At 45.4% G+C, this 18064-nt stretch overlaps 1 protein-coding gene across 2 annotated transcripts in view; it reads right to left on the bottom strand.

Annotated features, from left to right (window-relative positions):
• Window positions 1–10544: 10544 nt before the first annotated feature.
• GNB1L (G protein subunit beta 1 like) overlaps window positions 10545–18064 on the bottom strand; it is a 40453-nt gene continuing 32933 nt past the window's right edge. For both annotated transcript variants that reach the window (XM_051769116.1, XM_051769117.1), the window contains exons 6-7: window positions 15819–16034; window positions 10545–11240 (exon numbers count right to left, since the gene is read on the bottom strand). In XM_051769116.1, coding sequence (XP_051625076.1) covers window positions 10974–11240; window positions 15819–16034 — 483 coding nt within the window. In that variant the 3' untranslated portion in view covers window positions 10545–10973. The remainder of the gene's footprint in view (window positions 11241–15818; window positions 16035–18064) is intronic.

The following is an 18064-nucleotide window of genomic DNA, read 5'->3' as shown; positions in this document are numbered from 1 at the left end:
AGGGACTTCAGGGTTTTTTCTCAGTCTGCCTCACCCCTTATATTTGGCTGACCCAAACTGCAGTAATCCCAAAGCACCCGTTCTACACCTACCTGCTTCCTGCATCTCCCCTCTTAATGCTGGTAAGTACTTTTTTCTTCTTCCTTTAATATCCTCCTTCAGTAGTCGTTGGTTGCTGTTGAAGGGATGGCCCTGTTCATCACAGTTTCTCCGGTGATGTGTTTGGAGTAGTTGGTTTCTGTTTTCAGATGCTCACCGAAGGCAGTCCCTTTGTGTTCAGAGAAGGTTTTGAGCAGCTCCTAAGCTGTGTTGGCATACAGTATTATGAACACTTTTCTGATTCTTCTATGTGACTCTATGAAAAGAAGGGGTTTATGTTTTTTTAAAAGTCCTCTATTCACCCATGTTTGTGCATTTTCATTACAAACCCTTTAAAACATGTTCTTTCCCTTGTGCAGGTGGCAGTGTTAATAGCAATGTTTATTTTGTCTCTGGCAGTGGGCTTTGGGCTTCCAAAACTTTTTTGAAGGGTTTAAGAAGGGATACAGGCTACCATTAATATTTTATGTAATTTTTTTTTCTGTTTAAAAAAATATATCTGGATCCATGAAAAAGTCTTGTGCAAGAAATATGTATTTTATTTGACATTTGCAGTGAATTTTGAGGTTCTTAGTGTCTGACTAAACCATAATTAATGTTCTCAGAAAGGTTGATGTCAAATAACCTTGTGCTTATTATTAGTCAGTGGGAAATGGCTCTCGGATGTGCTCTATTGCTTTGCCGCTGTTATTTCAGAGTTTTCACTATGATTTGTTATCTGTAAACTGATTAGTGCCAAAGCTTTGGTCAAACGTTTAATGAAGTTGTTATATTTATTATTTCTTTCAAAGATTATGCAAACACTTTTTTTTCTTAATAGTTGGAGCATAGGAAAAAAAGTGAAGACAACCAAAGAAATCATATCTGCAAACAGTGTAGATACATGTAGATATTTGTAGATATATGTAGATAATCTTATTTCATTTAAATTGAAAAGACATTGGACAGTGACATTTATAAATATTTTTCCTCTTCTTTCTTTCCTTCACTTCTTGTTTGATTATTTGTGTATATTTGTCAGTTTGTCTGCTCTGAAGTATAAACCTCCCCTACAAAATGAGGTCATTTAAATAAGGAGGGATTTTAGTGTGAGCAAACAGTGACTCTCCTGGGTCATTCCTCCCTCCCTGCCGTCCCTGGCTGCCCCAGCTGTGCGTGGTTGTGGTGATCTGTCACCACCCAACAGCTTGCAAGGTTGGGGTTCCCAGGTGGAAACAGATCTGTTTGTTTTGGTAAGCACTGTTTTCTTTAAACACACCGAGAGCAACTCAAGGTGCCAGGACTAAGCTGTGCTCTTACCAAAGGTGGCTCAAGGTCCTTGTCTTGACTGTAGGAATTTTAATTTTCTCTTTGTTGGAAGAGAAGATCACAGATCCTCAACCCACGGCTGTGGGCAGTGGGCCCTTTAGGATCACTGGTCTGTCCTCTGTGCTAAAGATCCACTACAGAAGTCCTGGGGCTGAATGGGAAGGGGGGAACCGGCAGCTGTGTCAAGGCTACAGTCTGAACTATGAAAATGGTACCTCCAGCCTTGCTTTTAGACCATGAACATGCAAGGTCCTTAGGTATATTAGCATGAAACATATTAGCAGTCCATTTCTTCTCATGGTTTAATCCTTAAATCAAGATTCCTTGGGATTTTGACCAGTGTCCCTCCTTCCATTGCTGTGTCCATCTCATGGAAGGAAGTGTTACAGATATGGAAAGCAAAAAGGGTTATTTTTCTATCACAACAAAAAATCCCCTTCAAACAAACACAAACCCCATAACTGCACATTGACCAGTAGAAGCGTTTTGAAAGTCACAGAAAATGTGTAACACTTTAATTTCAGATTGGTCGCCTGTCAGCCAATTAGTGAAAATATAGTCAAGCCTTATCTGTGTATTGCAGGTTCATTTGGCAAATGACTTTGTATGATTTGCTTACATGTCTGGTTAAACTTCACTCAGTACACACTGTCACCAAGGCCCACAGCACATTTTTGGGAAGAAGGCGGCACTATTTCCAGACAATGCTTCCACTTGTGTCACCTCAAGTCACACGGAACACAGTGTTTGAAAGCTGCTGGTAAAACAGGCCCCAGCATGGAGGGCACAAGCACCCTTTGTCTCTTCCAAACAGGACTAGAGAATAAATTAGCCGCGTAGCTCTATTTTCCAGAGGTACACGCTGAGTTTACTGATTGCTCCAGAGGTCTGAAAGCCGCATCACTTAGCTCAGTGGATAAATACAGGATTAGGCTGGTGAAACAAGGGCGGCTTTGGTTTGATCACTTACCCCAAACACAGTTTTCAGAAATGGCTTTTTGCTGTTGTTGGTTTTATTTTTTCCATGCTAGTGGATCTGACTAACCTCAGTGTAGGATAGGAGCATGGGGATGAGACTTGTGTGTGCTTGTGGTGGTCATGCACACTGTTTACACACTTCATGGATATTCACTTCAGTCTTTCCTCCTCTTTGGGGAAATCCCAGAAGTGCTTTGGCTAGAACTGTGAAGGTGGTCCCCAGCAGATCCCTCTCAGCATCCTGGGGTGTTGGCATCTCTTCAGTCAGTCCCAAGCACATGTACACATGGCCATGGCTAGGGGAGTAACTGCTTTGGCTTCCTTTGTGGGACAGTGTGTCTAAGAGTTGCTTGCAGAGTGGAGGATGACTCGAGGACTGCAGTAAGCATAAAAAGGTGTTCTGCAGGCACCAGGCTGCTGGGGCACTGGGGGTCTGCCGTGAGCTAGGGGCTTGCAGTGCACCCCTCCAGAGGAGCTGTGGCTCAGGGCCCCCTCGGCTGGAGTGCTGTCCTTCCCCCGGACAGACCTCCTGCTGTCCAGTGAGTGCATGTCAGCCCGGGGCACTGGATCCCTCACCAAGGGGCAGTCACACCTCCATCTGGACTGGAAGGGATAAGAAGAGCAGGTTCAGTCGTGCTGTGTAATGTTCTGCCAGTGTAAAGTAGCCGCTGGAAGCGAGTTAGGCACCCACAGGTTAGGGTTGGGGTTGGAAGGTGAGCCCTGCTGCCCGGAGGAGTCAGGAGGAGCAAACGCAGCAGTACCTGCAGAGCAGGTTTCAGCACCTTCAGCCGAGGAGCTCCAAAAGCTGCCGTGAGCCCGTCGAACTGGGCTGGAGGGGCCCGAGCGTGTGTGCCACGGCCGTGCTGCTGCTCGGTCTTTGCCCTCGCTCGTGTTCCTGCTGGGCTGCAAGAAAGGCGCTTTCGCTGCAGCACGTCCGGGGCCGCGGGGGCTCCGGGCGGACCCGCGGGGGCTCCGGGCGGACCCGCCGTTCGTGCGGCATTGCCAGTGCAGGTGGGGAGGCCCTGGTGTGCCCCGGTCAGCCGGGGCCCCGCGGGTACCGGGCAGGACTCGCCCCGAGGAGGAGGATGCTGCGCTCGCTGCGGCCCGCCCTGCCTGAAGAGCCGGCTCCCTCCAGAGGGAAGAGCCGGGCATGGCACGCCGTGGGTCCTGCCCGCGCGGAAAACGAGTCCTGGGAGAGCTTTTGCAGAGCTTGCGAATACGCAATCGGAGAGGAAAATATAGATTCGTTTTATAAAGCAAAGAATGGATCTTTGGGGCACGCAGGCATAGTCGAAGAGGGGCAGTAACCTGTGAGTGAGACTCAGCCAGGAATGCTCTTGCTATAAGCTGGTGTTAGGAAGAGTCCAGTCTGCTCGTGTACAGGGCAGTACGTGTGTATGAATGCAACGTTTTTCTAAATGTATGCATTTATTTTCTTCATTTAATTATTCTAATTAAATTAGTCGGTAAGATATTTAATTTACACTGGTGTTTGACACAACTAGATGACAGTGACCGTACCCCAAGATTTCTGTTACTGCCGTTATCATGAGCACAGCACGTGCACATAAAACTGTTACAGTGGGACACCCTGCAGGGACACTGCCTGTGGGAATCTGGCTCATGTATCACAGCTTCACAAATCGCCAAGAATAGTGTCATACTTTTTTTTCCTGCCCGGTATGTTGCGCACACAATCAATGCAAAACCATAGATATACATTAATTTTGAAGAACACAGACATGACACATATACACTGTGTGTGTTTGTGCTCTCTGAAGCCCCACTGTCTGTGTAAAGTACTGTGTGTGTTGCATATGCCAGAAAAAACGCACTCCTTCCCCTCCATTAATAGAAATGACCTATTATAAATTTACCAAAGATACCATAGTTTTATAAATTGGCCACATATGTCTGATATAAATATAATATATTTATTATATCACATTTCATAGCATTTCTGTTTTATGAAATTCAGCCTTGAATTTGTCACATATGTTTTGCATAGATGTGCAATAGTTGGCCAAGTATAGCCGAGTAAAGTATGATAAATGTGTTCTTTCCATATGGGAAATTAAATGTTTTTCCAGATTTTAAAAAAAGCTTATTAAGAGCAGCCTATACAAAACAATTACAATAAATCACTCACTTCTATTTAGGTTAAAATTACAAATTTGAACTAGTAACAAAGTGATTAAGAACAAAAGCCAGAAAAGTCACCTTTAGGACCTAATTGTGTAAGGGGACAGAGCTGCACAGCAGAGTCCTCCTCCCCAGGGCTTGTTGTGGGAACTGACCCGGCGGGTGCTCCCAGGGGCAGGGAAGGACACCTTGGGGCCCACGCTGTGCTGGAAGCTGCCTGCAGCAGGGGGGGCTGCACAGTGCCAGGGACTCAGAGGGACACCCCTGGGCTGGGAACTGCCAACAGGAAGTGAAAACCAGGATAAACGACATGTAACACTTCCAGAAGCACCTTTGTGGGGGGGTGTCTGCAGTGCCAGTTTTGTCAGTGGTTTTAGCTTGCCTGGTGGACAAGGGCTCTGCCTTTGTCTTTGGGTTTTCACCCCTTGCTTCGTGCTCCTGTTGTCCCTCGCTCCGGGGGCAGGTGGTTGGTTCCCCTTGTCCCTTGGTGTTCCAGCCTGGCTGCCCTAGCAGGGCAGGGCTGTGGGGTGAGCTGCAGAGCAGGGCTTTGGGGTGAGCTGTCCCAGCAGAGCAGGGCTGTGGGGTGAGCTGCAGAGCAGGGCTGTGGGGTGAGCTGTCCCAGCAGAGCAGGGCTGTGGGGTGAGCTGCCCCAAGGAAGGGAGTGCAGGGGCTGCAGTGGAGCTGTCCTGTTCCAACCCTCTGAGCAGGGCACAGGGTGGTGAGGGGTGAGTGCAGCAGCCCCTCACTGAGCACTGCCTTACACATTGCTTTTATTTCAGCAAACATAAAGTGAGTCTTTCATTCTGTTCCCTTTCCTGCTTGTTGTCAACTGCTTCAAACCAGATGGGCTCAAGAGATAAAACTATAAAGACTCAATGTCTCAATTTAGCAGGATGCCAGGTCTGCATGCCATCAAAATATCTGAGGCAAAACCATCTGAGCAGACAATTCTTACCCTCTGTTCTGGTGAGAGCAGCCCGGACCCTTTTCCATCAGAGAGACAATGCATCCATGAATCACTGGGATCTCGTATCGGCAGGTTTTGAATTCCCATCAGGACAAATGCCATGGCCACGTTCTCTGCCATGTTTAAAGTTATTCCATAGGCCCAGCACACCCACTTTCTTCTTACCTGGGCCAGGATGTGTTTATAGCAAGCAGTGGGTGCCTGGAAAATGTACTTTGGCTTGCATGGGATGCCAGAGCTATGGAGCAGAATAACAGCCAGCATTTTAGCATCCTCCCTAGATTCCCTGATCTGGACATGGTCAGGATCAGTCAACCCTGCTGCTGGCAGGAAAAGGAGCTCATTGCTGTCCAGAAAGCACCAAAGGGTTTCTATAGCTTTTCACTGCCCTCATTTATGTATCCTGGGAATAAAAACTAGGAGAAAACAACATCTAGCTGTAATCTCAGTGTAATGTAACAGCTTTTTTTCTTCCCTTTTTTTTTTTTATTATTAGAACTTCAATTTGCAACATATAATTGCTAGAATTAATTTTTTTTTCACTGTCATGTCACTCTTCTGTAAGAAGATAGTTAATACTGCTCTGGGATGGTTCTGCAGTGCATGTGGCTGCTTCAGGACCTCAGTCCCTCCCAGTGCTGTCCCCTGTGGCATTGCAGCCTCTGGTGTTATGACTCTTCATAGCAGAGAAATAAGTCCACACTCCTCTGGGTGAACACAGCCTTATTTAGAGGTGTAGGCTGTGTTTTAGAGGATTTCCTATGTTCCAACACCTTTAAAAAGGATGCTGGAGAATTAAAAGCAAATACTTCTGAAACTGAAATGAGCTGGTGTACAAGTTTCAAAAGACAGACCTATCACTGTAGGGTTCCACTATTCCTGCCATCCTTGTCTTTTTCCCATTAGGAATCTGGCCACTGCTGGAGGTGGTTTGCTCCAAGGCCCTTTGTGCTTTCCAGAATCTTCATATCACTGAACTCAGAGGGACGGGTTGCTTCTTTGTTTTGATTTACACCCTCATTCCCCTTTCTCCTCCTCTTCTAATACCAAACTGCAAATTGAATTCCTCTAAGTCAGAATAAAGCAGTGCATAGCACTGCTGACAGGACATGCAGATATTGTTCATACCAATAATCAGGTGAGCAAAACATTCACAGCTAAGAGATTATGTTTTCATTATGTTTTCATTTAATTTGATACTGTGACAGCTGCCAAAATCCCCCAGTATGATCTTAATTCTGGATAGTTTTCTTCATGTTATAAAGGAAACCTCCAGCATGCCCCAGAAGAGTAGGACATGGATAAACACAGTCCAGTTTACTTGGAAAAACTACTCTAGTAGGGGGACCCAGGCTGGAATTTCAGGATGCTGGAGAGCAACAGAACCCCCCATGCCTTCTGCTTCAGTCAGCACTGTCACTGCCTTGGGAGCACAGTGGTGGTGCTTCCACATCCAGCTGTGTGTGTGTCCCAGCACTGCTGGAACAGTGTCTGGTATCCTCCAGGCAGTCCTGTGCCATGTTTTATGTAACGATCCACACCACAGCCACACAGCCAGAAAAGGAAACACATTGATTTAGCGCTCGGTAATCCTTGGTTAATCCCCACTCCTTTGGTTTACATCACTAACATGGCTCCTGCAGTAGTCAGTGTTCTATCTTTGTTCTTGGCAGACTGAATTAAAGGAAAGATTTATTAATTTGTAAGTTGGCTTTGTAGATGCATCTTAAACGTGCTAAAAACAAAAAGCAGTCCAGAAACCAGTATTAACTTAACTATAAAAATCTGCTCTTTTAAACTCAAACCTTTGCAACAATCCAAGTCAAGCTGCAGAGAATAATTTATTGGCTTGCTGAAGCAATTGCATTGCATAAGGCTAAATTTAACAACTGTCTCATTGCAGGCCCCCAGCCTACTTCCTTTTTCACTCATTACTACAAATGCAATTAATCTCCTCTTTCCTTGCTCATCTACACTTAGGACTGCAATGCTTTATGGCTCATGTACTGATAAGAGAAAGGGGTTTAACTAATGGGTTCATTTGCAAATAATGTTAGAGGGTCAGAGATCACCACTCATTCCAGTGGTGATAAATATTCCATGTAATGGCTGCACAAATGCTGGTGTTTGGGATTTATTTCTGTTAGTTTACGAATGCTGGTTGCTTTCTTCCTCTCACAGTGCCAAAGACAGTGATTCTTGGGAGGAAGCCTTTTGTAATAATTTAGCTGTCATCACCTTCACTCCTGAATCCTTTAGACCAGGTACAGGCTAGCCCTGTTCCTTACTGGCAGGTGAGATTCCAGAACTCACTCCAGCAGCTTAAGGTGGCTCTTCACTCACAGCCTTCCTGCTAAGCCAGTCAGCTGAAATCTCGGGTGATAACCATGCTCATGGCACAATTGTAACGAGCTGTAAATTATTTTTTTTTAATTAAAAAAGTTGTTACTTTAATAGATGCAATCAGACAACTGTATTTTACAATTATACTCAGACAACTGTGTTTTACAGTCTATAGCAATATAGACTGTCCTTCCTGTTGGAAATCACTCTTTTTTGGGGAAGTCCAGGTTAGTGCTTTAAGGATATAAAATTTTAGAAGACTCTAATTCACAATCCAACAATGGTATTTAGGCTCAACTCTAAATCAAACTAATGTAGTCTGGTTGTTCATCTCAAGGAAACTATAATGTGAAAGAGAAATCTGTTTATTGGGTGTTTAAATAAAATTAGTAGTGATGTAAAGTGTTAATGAATTAACCGTAATGTGCAAAAGTATGAGCTGGATAGTGCTTTGGTAATGGGAAGTATAAGATGGGTCTGTTCTTGCAAGCAGCTCTGCAACCTGTGTCCTTCCTCTTGAAGCTGATGAAATTCTTTACCTCTGTGTCTGCCTGGTAGTGAGATGCAGTTCATGCCCTCATTTTCAATTTGTACTTGCATGACTAAGTTTATTTTTAACTCTACCTAATCAGACAAATATAAATATTTAACTCCCAGCAAAAGGCAGTGTTAGATGTGGCAGCACATACTCATCTCTAAGAGTATCTTCCAAAGGACCTATTCGTAAATCTAAACATCCCTTATGAGTCTCCACAATGACTTTAGACACCGACATTGACAGTAAATGGCATTGTTTAGGGAAAATAGTATACTCCAGAATTCCTGACTTTCAGGAGGCACGGGGTATTAATCCTTTCTTGCCAGGGGGCTGCCACTGTGCCAGGGCAGAGTGTTTGATCAGCAGTTGTTTGCTGAGTGGCTGTAAGGTGCAGAGGTCTCTGCTCTGGGCCCGAGGGCTCGAGCTGCAGGGGTGGCTGTGAGCCAGCTGTGCCAGGAGCAGGAGCCACGCCTTGGCACCTCAGTGTCCCTGGAGCATCAGGTGCTCCTCACTGGCACTCAGAACAAGGGTGTGCTGAGTGTGGAGCTGCCCCAAGTGCTGCAGGTTTGCATCAGTCAGTCTGGAAACCACCTTCCCCACGCTCTCACTGCGCTCTGTGGCACAGAGCCTTCCTGTCCAAAGGATGAATTACTGCTCTGCCAGGGCCAGGCTCTTCTCATTTCCTGCAGTAACCATTGCCCAAGGTGGGCGAGCCCCAGATTCCTTTCCTGCTGGGTGAGCAGTAACCCTGCAGGCACTGGGCACTGCCCAGCAGTGCAGGCTGGACAGGAACTCTTGCACCCCCCTGGCACCCCCAGGCCAGTGTGGTGTGTCCTGACAGGACACCCCGTGGGAGCTTTGCCAGCTCCCTGGGACGGGTCCCTGGACCACACTCTGCAGTGCTTTCTCTAGTTATTCACTGCATTGTTTCTTTGTCAGTTCTGACTTATTTAAGAGAGGGGGAAAAGAACAAAAGGAAAGGTCTCTTCCAGCAGCAGCTTTGTGGAGATGGCCCCTCATTCCATAGGCTGGAGCCCCGTGTGAAGTGGGAGCAGCTCCTCCTCTGTGTGGGAGGAGATGAGGGGTGGAGGTGGAGCACTTTGTGCAACTCTGTCTGGTAGATGTAATGAACACCATCACCTCCCCTTGACTTGGGATCACTCAAAATTAGACTTTAACTTTCAACTGCAATGTGATCCTCCATGCAGCTACTGAATAGTAAAGAAATAATCAAAGAAATGCATTATTTAAACTGTCATTACACTCCAAAATGTGTAAGGCCACATTTTATTTAGAAAAGCCTGGCAACAGTATCCTGATTCTGTTTTAATGGAAAGAACACCAGGCTGGGTGCTTAAGGCTTTCAGTCCAGCAGTATTCTCTGCCTGCAAAGCACAGCTGGGTAACAGACCCAGACCTTAATTTCCATGTGTGTTTGTCCTGAAATAATTTCTAAAGTCTTTGATGTTGCTGTTCACTGCACTCTTGGTGCCTTTTTCTTTGATTTCCAGGTCTTTATAGTGCAGAAACAATTATTTCCAATAAGTATCAACAGTGCCCAGCCTGGACACAGTTGCCACTGCAGCTTTGTGACCCAATCCAGCAGTACTGTGGCTCTGAACACACGGGGGGGTGTCTAAAATGCCTCAGAAGAATGCAAATGCTGCTTCATGAGTCAAACAAAAAACCCTCCGTGAATGAACTTTATCTTCCACAGCCCTAGAGATGACAAGTTAACGGAGCCATTTGCCCCGTGTGGGTAGGGATTTACCCCAGCACTTGCCCTAAATGTTAATGAGAGCTGTGTGGCTGAATCCCAGACTTGCCATGCTGAAACCTACCCCGAACTCTCCGAGGAGAAGGGTGCTAATTGGATTGCTGAGTTCAAATCCTTCAGCTCGTCGGTCTATGGGAAGGATTTAGCACTGCTCTGGAAAGGGCTTTGCAAAGCTTTGCAGTGCAGTGCAGGGGAAGATTTTTCCCTTTCTTTCTTGTGATTAATTGTGAGGCTTGAGGTGACAGGAGACATAATGAAATTCATAAGTGCCAAAGGCCGTCCCTAGTCACATTCCTGGCTGTTCGTTTAAGTTAGAAACTTGACAGAAGTGTGAACAAATCAAGGTTGTTCTGATAGCCTTTCAGTTACAGGGAAGAAAAAGTAACTGACAATGAGAAACCACTGGAGGTGGTTTAATGGGTATAAATTTTCAAGAAAGAGTGATATTTTGCACTGATTCAAATTCTTGGTTACATAAATGGCTTACAAACAGATGTATTCTGCCCCCACCACAGTTTGAGGGATTCCAGTCCTTTTTCACAAGAGATAATGGCACGTTATTTCAGCAACCTGCCAAAGAAAAGCTGTTGCAAAACCTGTAGCAGAACCCAAAGCAACTTGGTTCTGTCTTTGTTTGTGACTGGCCTTTTTCTGCTTGTTGTGGATTTTAAAAATCCTTCTCTGGAAAACAAAATTTGCAGGTTAAACAGGCAGCATTAGGAATTAACCTGGGACTCTCTCTTCAGCCTGGAGACAGATGCTCCGAGCTCCCTCCATAGCTGAGTTCCGGTGTCAGGAGCGCTGCCCAGTCCCTGCAGGTGTCAGCTCTGGGTGTACAGTGACCAGAGGCTGATGCGCTGGTCCCTGGAGCCGGCTGCCAGCAGCCTCTCCCGGGGGTTCCTGTGCTCCGAGAAGGACACGCAGTGCACAGCTGCTGTGTGATAGTCCAGCACTGCTAAGGGCTTCAGTTTTTTCCAGCCAAAGATCCTGATGCGATGATCCCACCCTGCTGTTGCTAAAATCTTCTTGTCTGGACGGATGGTGATGTCAGATATGCCAGCGTTGACAAGTTCATGTGTTTTGTAAACCTGGGTGAAAAAGTCACAGCTGAGTTCCAGTTGTTCAAAACAGAAGAGAAAGAACCTTTTGGCACCTTAGCAGGTGTAGTGCCCACCCATACACACCCGTGTCACACACACTGTGGAGCTTTTCACCACGGGGGGATGGTGTTTAGGGAGAACAACTGTAGACAGAGATGGAAAACACCTTTACCTTGAGCCTTCCCACCTCCAGCACCATTGTCTAAAAATAAACCCTTTATGTTTTTAGTTTATTTTGCATTGAAATTTATATTCTGTCTCAAGTAAAGCTCTGAGTCAAGGTTTTGAGCACCAGACTACACAGCTGTGCCCTTTTCTTCCAGCTATTCTTGCATGAGCTGCAATGTTCAGAGCTAAGGCCATATATTTTCCCTGCTTCTGCAATATTCCCAGGCTGAGATTTGGAGCTGATGAGTACCTGCTACTCATTTCTACTACTGTGGCCCCCCAGAAAACCCCCAATAAGCTGTTATAGCATCTACCTCAGTCTTGAGAAAGGAATGTTTCCAGGAATTGGGTTACAGTGTCAGGAAATCTGTATTTCTAGTACTCCTTCTCAAGAGACTTTTATTTACACCAAATTCCAAGAAGGGGATTATGACCAAGTTATTGATTTCAATCTTGGGAGCCTTTTGTTGCTGTTTGGAGACTACTGGGGAACAAGTTTCTGAGGGGCACAATTATACTGGAAGGCATTGGGCTTCCTTCAGGAGGCACTGGGGCTGCAGAGGACTTAGCCCTTGGAAAGAAAAGTTTTCACTTCACTGACACAAGTTTCTCTTGAAGCACAGAAAAAAAGCTTAATATAATATGTTTGGTGCTCTCCCCTCAGGTAACTTGTATCAGTGAGCACTCTGGCTCTGAGAGACACACAGTGTGCACCCGTGTGTGTGTGTGTGTGTGTGTGTGTGTGTGTGTGTGTGTGTGTGTGTGTGTGTGTGTGTGTGTGTGTGTGTGTGTGTGTGTGTGTGTGTGTGTGTGTGGAACAGCCCAGCTCTTGTCACAGTGGCAAAGGCACCTGTGGTGTGACCCTGGCCCAGAACCACAGTTATTTATCAGCACAGGTGGAAAGGATGTGTTTGTTTTGTCACTGTCTGTCTACTTAAGCCCGAGTCTGGAGCTGTCTTGTGCTAAAGCCCAATATCCTCCAGTGCCTGTTTTAATACACTGTTGGTGTTTGCTGTTTGTCTCAGGTGGGAGGGGATTGACAAGCACATTCCATGGGAGCAGCTTTCCCCCTTGAAGGACATTCCATGATACACAGTTAGTACAGGATTACAGAGAACAAATTAACTGCAGATAACTTTAACCTTTACACTGGGCATAGAAAACTCCAGAAATGTTGGTCAAAGTTAGTTTCAGATGCAGTTGAACATATTTGGAATCTTACAGACACAAAGCCATAAGCAATTATTTTTCAGCTGTGTAACAACTGCCCTACCTACATACTCAAACAGAAGTGTGTAGTTTGATGAGAAAAAAGGCTAAATGAAACTTGACATGCTTCTTACTTGCTCCACACATCCCTCTTTTAAAGAGAACCTGAAGAATATGTCTCCAACCAATTCAGAAGAGGACAGCAAGTTTTGCTCAAGCCTAATGAGGAGCAGGAGGCTGTATGGGGGCCTTTTTGTGGGGCTGCCACTGTCAAACCTGTGTTTGGTTAGTGCTTGTGTTCCCAGCCCCGCAGGTTAGGCTCATGCAGCACGGCCTCAGTGGAATTTCTGTGGGCCTAAGTGTCCTGGGAAGGAAGGATTTGTTCCTTCCCTCACCAGCCTGGCAGTGCCAGCTGGGCCTTGCTCTGGGACTGTTGGCTAATGGGTGCAGCCAGGCCCAGGTGTGGTGCTGCCATCGTTCCTGGCAGTTCCTGGGCAGGATCCACAGAGCACCAGGGAGACACAGCACTCAGCAAGCCACGGCTTGAACGGGGCCTGGCATGGCCCTGCCCGTGGCTGTGCAGCAGGAGGAACAGGGGGCATTTGTGCATGATCTGCAAACACAGGAGCAAAGCAGCACCTCGCTCAAGGTATATGCAGCCAGGTGAAATCCTAGTGCCAGCATTTGTGCCATCCAGGGACTTACTACACTAAGTCACTAACTACAGTAGTCTAATGCATACCAACATCATTCCCTAACCAGAAAACCAGCTTGTAATTAAGAAAACAAAGAGGTAAAAACAGGTGAGCTGCTTTCAGCCAGTCATGCCCAAGGACACCTGCATCTACACCCAAAGCATGTCTTTAAGCCCTCTGCTTATTAGAAAAATAGCCAAATAGCAGCAGCCTAAGCTTTAGTGTTTGGGGGAAAAGCCTCAGCAACCAAACTAACAAAACTTACATTACATCTTATAGAACTTTTTTCTTGTCATATATAAAGGAGCTTCTGTGGTTATCAGATTTCTTAGTTCTGCTTTGTTTATTCACCTGCAGAAGCTGTTTACCTCCTACATTCTACCACAAACATCATCACATAATTACACTATCTCCTCCAAATCAGAAGGCTCATAACCAATCCCGGCATTTGCTGACAGTGATGATTTCAGCAACTTTCCTGTAGAAGACAATACCCCAAACTTTCCCCATAGCAATAAACTGTGCAGTTACCTTCATCATCTCCTCATTGACACACTGGAACATTGCCACTTCAAACAGAGCTGAGCACCATCATTGCATCATTATTTCTGCACCGGCAGATAGCTCTGCCCGTGTTCACTTATTAAAACCTCTTAGAATAAAAATAATGTGCCACTGAGTGGCTTTCCAGCGTCTACCATTACCTCAGGTACCTGGAATGTCAGGGAAAAAAAAATCCCCATCTGGTTTATATTATTAATGCAATAGTGGAAAAAAACTTAATCTATGTCCTTGACAATCTCTAGTTCTCCTGTGAAAGATGCATTTTGTTAGGGCATTCATACTCGCATGGAGCACAGGAACATTGCTTGGAGCTTATAATACTTGACATTTAAATTTCTTCTGTGAAAAGCTACTATCTCTGTGTGAGCTGCTGAGGGTGTAGCTAATCCTGCATCTCCTGGGAATGTGAATACCTGATGAAAAACAATACCTGGAACATTTCAGGTGAACAACTGCTTTTCCCATGAGTTGTACCTGTAGCCCTCCATTAGGGTTAACTCATAACTGGAATGTGCTGTGAAGAAAAATATTTCCTTTGAATTAGGAAAAAGTTATGCTATAATTAATATGAAGGAATGACCTCCTCTCCAGCACCAGAGTATTTGAAGCTTTAAGAAGGCTGTCTTGGTGTCAGATTCCTGACACCTTGGCCTTAGAGAACTAGTCTCAATACCAAGCTTCTTACTGGGATTGCTCACCTTCCTTCCCCTTCCCTGAGCTAAGGACACCACGTGCAGATGGTGACAGTAGTGGCAGAAAGGCTGGGCAAAGATCACCAAAAAACCCAACAAACCCAAACCATGGCAACTGTGGCCCAGCCTTGTGGCTCAGACCCTGCTGGGCCGGGGCCGTGTCCCCACACTGCCCCACACGCTCTGCCCCAGCAGCTGGCTCTGTGGGGATGCCTTGCAGACTCCACACCTTTGTAGTGACCCCTTGGTGACGAGTCAATGCTGGATGGCCCAGCATGTGCTTTTCTTCCTGTAGCACCATTCAGAAAACAGCACTAACTTGCTGCATTACCTACAAAAATCTCCATAAAAGCTGCAACGTGGCTGGAACAGCCATTACTGTTCTCCCATGAACTGGTGCATCCACAGTTCTCTTCTCCAGGATGGTGTGGGGCACACAGGGTCCTTCCCCTTGTTCATGGGACAACTGCCACTTTAAAGAGGGATGCTTTGGCTGTTTTAATGTTCATGAGCCTTTATTTATGCGCTTCATTTCCACACCTGGGTAAATCCTGCTTCCCCCTTGGCACTGCTGGATCACCTGCTAAGGTTGTCTAGATACCAGCAATGTTTATGGCCATTCACTGAACTGGTGTCTCCTCCTAAACCAGCCTCTCCAGGTGTGTCACTGGGCACAAACTGGTGCACCAACTGCCTGATGTTGTGTCTCTGTGGGGCTCCGTAGGTGCCAAAGGAAGGTGGCTGCCTGAGCCTCTTGTCCTCTTGGTGCCTCTTGGGCTACTCCTACTCTTTTTTCTGTGAAGTATTTCATGGAATACTTCTGTCTTTCCCACAGTGGAAAGAAAGCTCTAGCCATTCAAGCAGAACCTTTGGAAAAGCAATCCTTTGTTTCTCATTTTTGTAACTCATTTATAATGTTTAGGGCATTCCGAGAGCTCGATACTACTAACGTGATAAATGAAGATACAGAGGCAATGGCTTGAGTAATGCTAGGCCTGTGTGCCTGTTGCAACTTTGGTAAAACCAGAAACATGTGAGAGAGGGGTTTTTTTCTTTTTTTTCTAAATCCTCACCATCTTTTGCTAAGTCTGGTCACATAGCACAGACATTCTAACCAGTCTGTGATTAATTAGCTAGAGATCTGCAACAACTCCTCTTCATGACTAAATATTTTTTTAGTCTATCAAACCGTTAGTGCAGAGTGGGATAAATGACACTAGAGGGCCAGTGATGCTGACCTGGAGGTTCTGTTGCTCATTGAGGCTCCAGATGCAAAGCACCTTTTCAGAAGAGCCCGAGATCCCCTTGGTCCTCTCCGAGTCAAAGTCGAGGCTCATCACTGGCTCCTGGTGGCAAATGAGTTGGCTCAAGGCTTTTCCCATTGTCACATTCCAGAGGATCACTGATCCATCTTCATAGCCAGCCAGAAGCAAGGGTTGGGAACCACAGCTGAGCTGATCAAGGAAAAAGTAAAATTGTTTGAGAAGTAAATAGTCTGTTAGGAAAATTACCATCCCGAGGTAGGTTCCAGTCCAAGCACCAAGAGAATAAATGAAAATGCTGACTGGAGTAGAAGTGATAAAGTGTTTAGGAGTGTGAATGTCGAATCCTGAGAGTCCATCCACTTACAGAAGGCACTACTAGGTACTATGAACTTAGGAGGTTTATATCTACAGATTAAATTCTAAATTTTATATATATAATATATATCTAACGTACACACACACATATATACACACAGATATAGAAAATTTTTCTCTGAAAATCCAAACTATTGCCCTCTGCAACAGCCGAAAAGAGGCTGCCTGAAGTTCTCAGGAGCTTTACTTCAGGGTCTGAACTTTGTCTGCACTTCTTAAAGAAAATTCTGCAGAGTAACGGAGTTCCTGTCAAGCCCTGCAGCCCTCGTGGGCACTGACAGAAGTGCCCTGCCAAGGACTGCAGTCCCACACTGCCAGGGGCAGGGTTACACAGGGGGATCCTGTGCTCCAAGGACAACACTGAACACTGAGGCACCAAGGGGTTAATGGGCCCCCAGTCCTACTGTAACCAATTGAAAGCTCTTTTGATTAATGATGTCACAGGCCAAAGGCCACGGCACCCTGGGCAGACACCTAATTTATTTAAGCCTCTGAAATAACTCAAAGAAGGGAACATTACTGGATTACGTGTCACACTTAAGGAAAATATTCATCATTGCTCCAGCCAAAAGACTAATGATCCCGTGAGCAGTGACTGGTTACAAGAGTGAAGATGCAAATCCCCAATGAAAAGCAACTAAAAATGAGGCATCTGTTAATGCCAGTTATTTCTTCAATAGGAGAAGAAACATCAAAATAGACACTGGGACTCTGGCCACCTCGTGTAGGCACATCTAAGAAATGTATCCAATAGGCTGTTCAGATCCTTCCAAACACTGTCTGCTCCCACAGGATTTGTTTGCTTGGTATTCAGTTCAAAACAAAGGTAAAGAACATACAGAATTCATTTTTACCAGTATGACATTATTGACTGAGGTCAAGCTCGCTGGCTGTCAGTGCCATGACACAAACCTGCAGTGGCCCAAGGCTCACTGCCTCATTTATGGTCCACACTGTTCTCCCACTGCTGCTTATTTGTCCTGGGGGGAGTTAAACAGGTCAGGGAACAGCCTCATGTGCTTCCTCACCTTATTCAGCCCAGGGGAGTGGTTGAATGAGGAAAGGATCTCACTGAGCAGGGAAGAACTGTTGCCCCTTAAGAGAAGGGAGCCAAGGGGAAATCCTTGGAAATGTAGGAAATCCCCTACATCATCCTTCTGAAGGGGTCTGTCCACACCTGGGATCTTGCAGGAACCTCCTTCTTTCTTTTCAGACCCCTTTTCCTTTGAAAAGGTAGGGAGCATGCTCTGGCTAGAAAGGCCCACAAAGCAGATCTCTCATAGTGCCCAGAACTGTGAACAATTTTTCTGTCAAATTTTTGATTTACTAAAATAATATAACATCAGAGCAATGAATACATGTCAAATACACGTGAATTAATGTTAACTCATCAGGTATTTGGATCTGCTTTTTCATACCAAGGAAAAGTTAAAAAATTTGAATTAAATGAACATTCCAGATTTTATTTATATTTAATAAATGATAAAACCTTCAAGGCAAAACAAAGTATTTCACAGGTACTTTTAAGTTTAAAAAAAGCCCCGAGTTTAAGCATAAAAAAGCTCCACAATTATTTGTGCTGCTCTTCTGTCACTAGCCAGTGAAATGTGGTATGGAGGGGCAGGGTTGGCTCCTCTCCCTACTCCAAACAGCCCTCATGGAGCTCAGGGCCCTCGTGCAGATGGAGACACAGGTGAGTGCTCAGCATTTCCAGAAATGCCAAGCAAAAATGTTTTTTTTTGTGTTGTGGGTATCTCAGCTTAGATTTGAAAACCAGTAATTTGCAAGTGAGATCTAAGACTGGTCTATTTTAAAAACCAAGTACTGTCTCCTGTGAAATAAAA

This window comes from Manacus candei, unplaced genomic scaffold, assembly GCF_025592945.1.
Source record: "Manacus candei isolate 608988 ecotype Guabito, Panama unplaced genomic scaffold, ASM2559294v1 h1tg000103l, whole genome shotgun sequence".
Taxonomy (NCBI): Eukaryota; Metazoa; Chordata; class Aves; order Passeriformes; family Pipridae; genus Manacus; species Manacus candei.
Note: the sequence above shows the minus strand (reverse complement) of the source record. Positions and strands in the feature narration are given on the sequence as shown.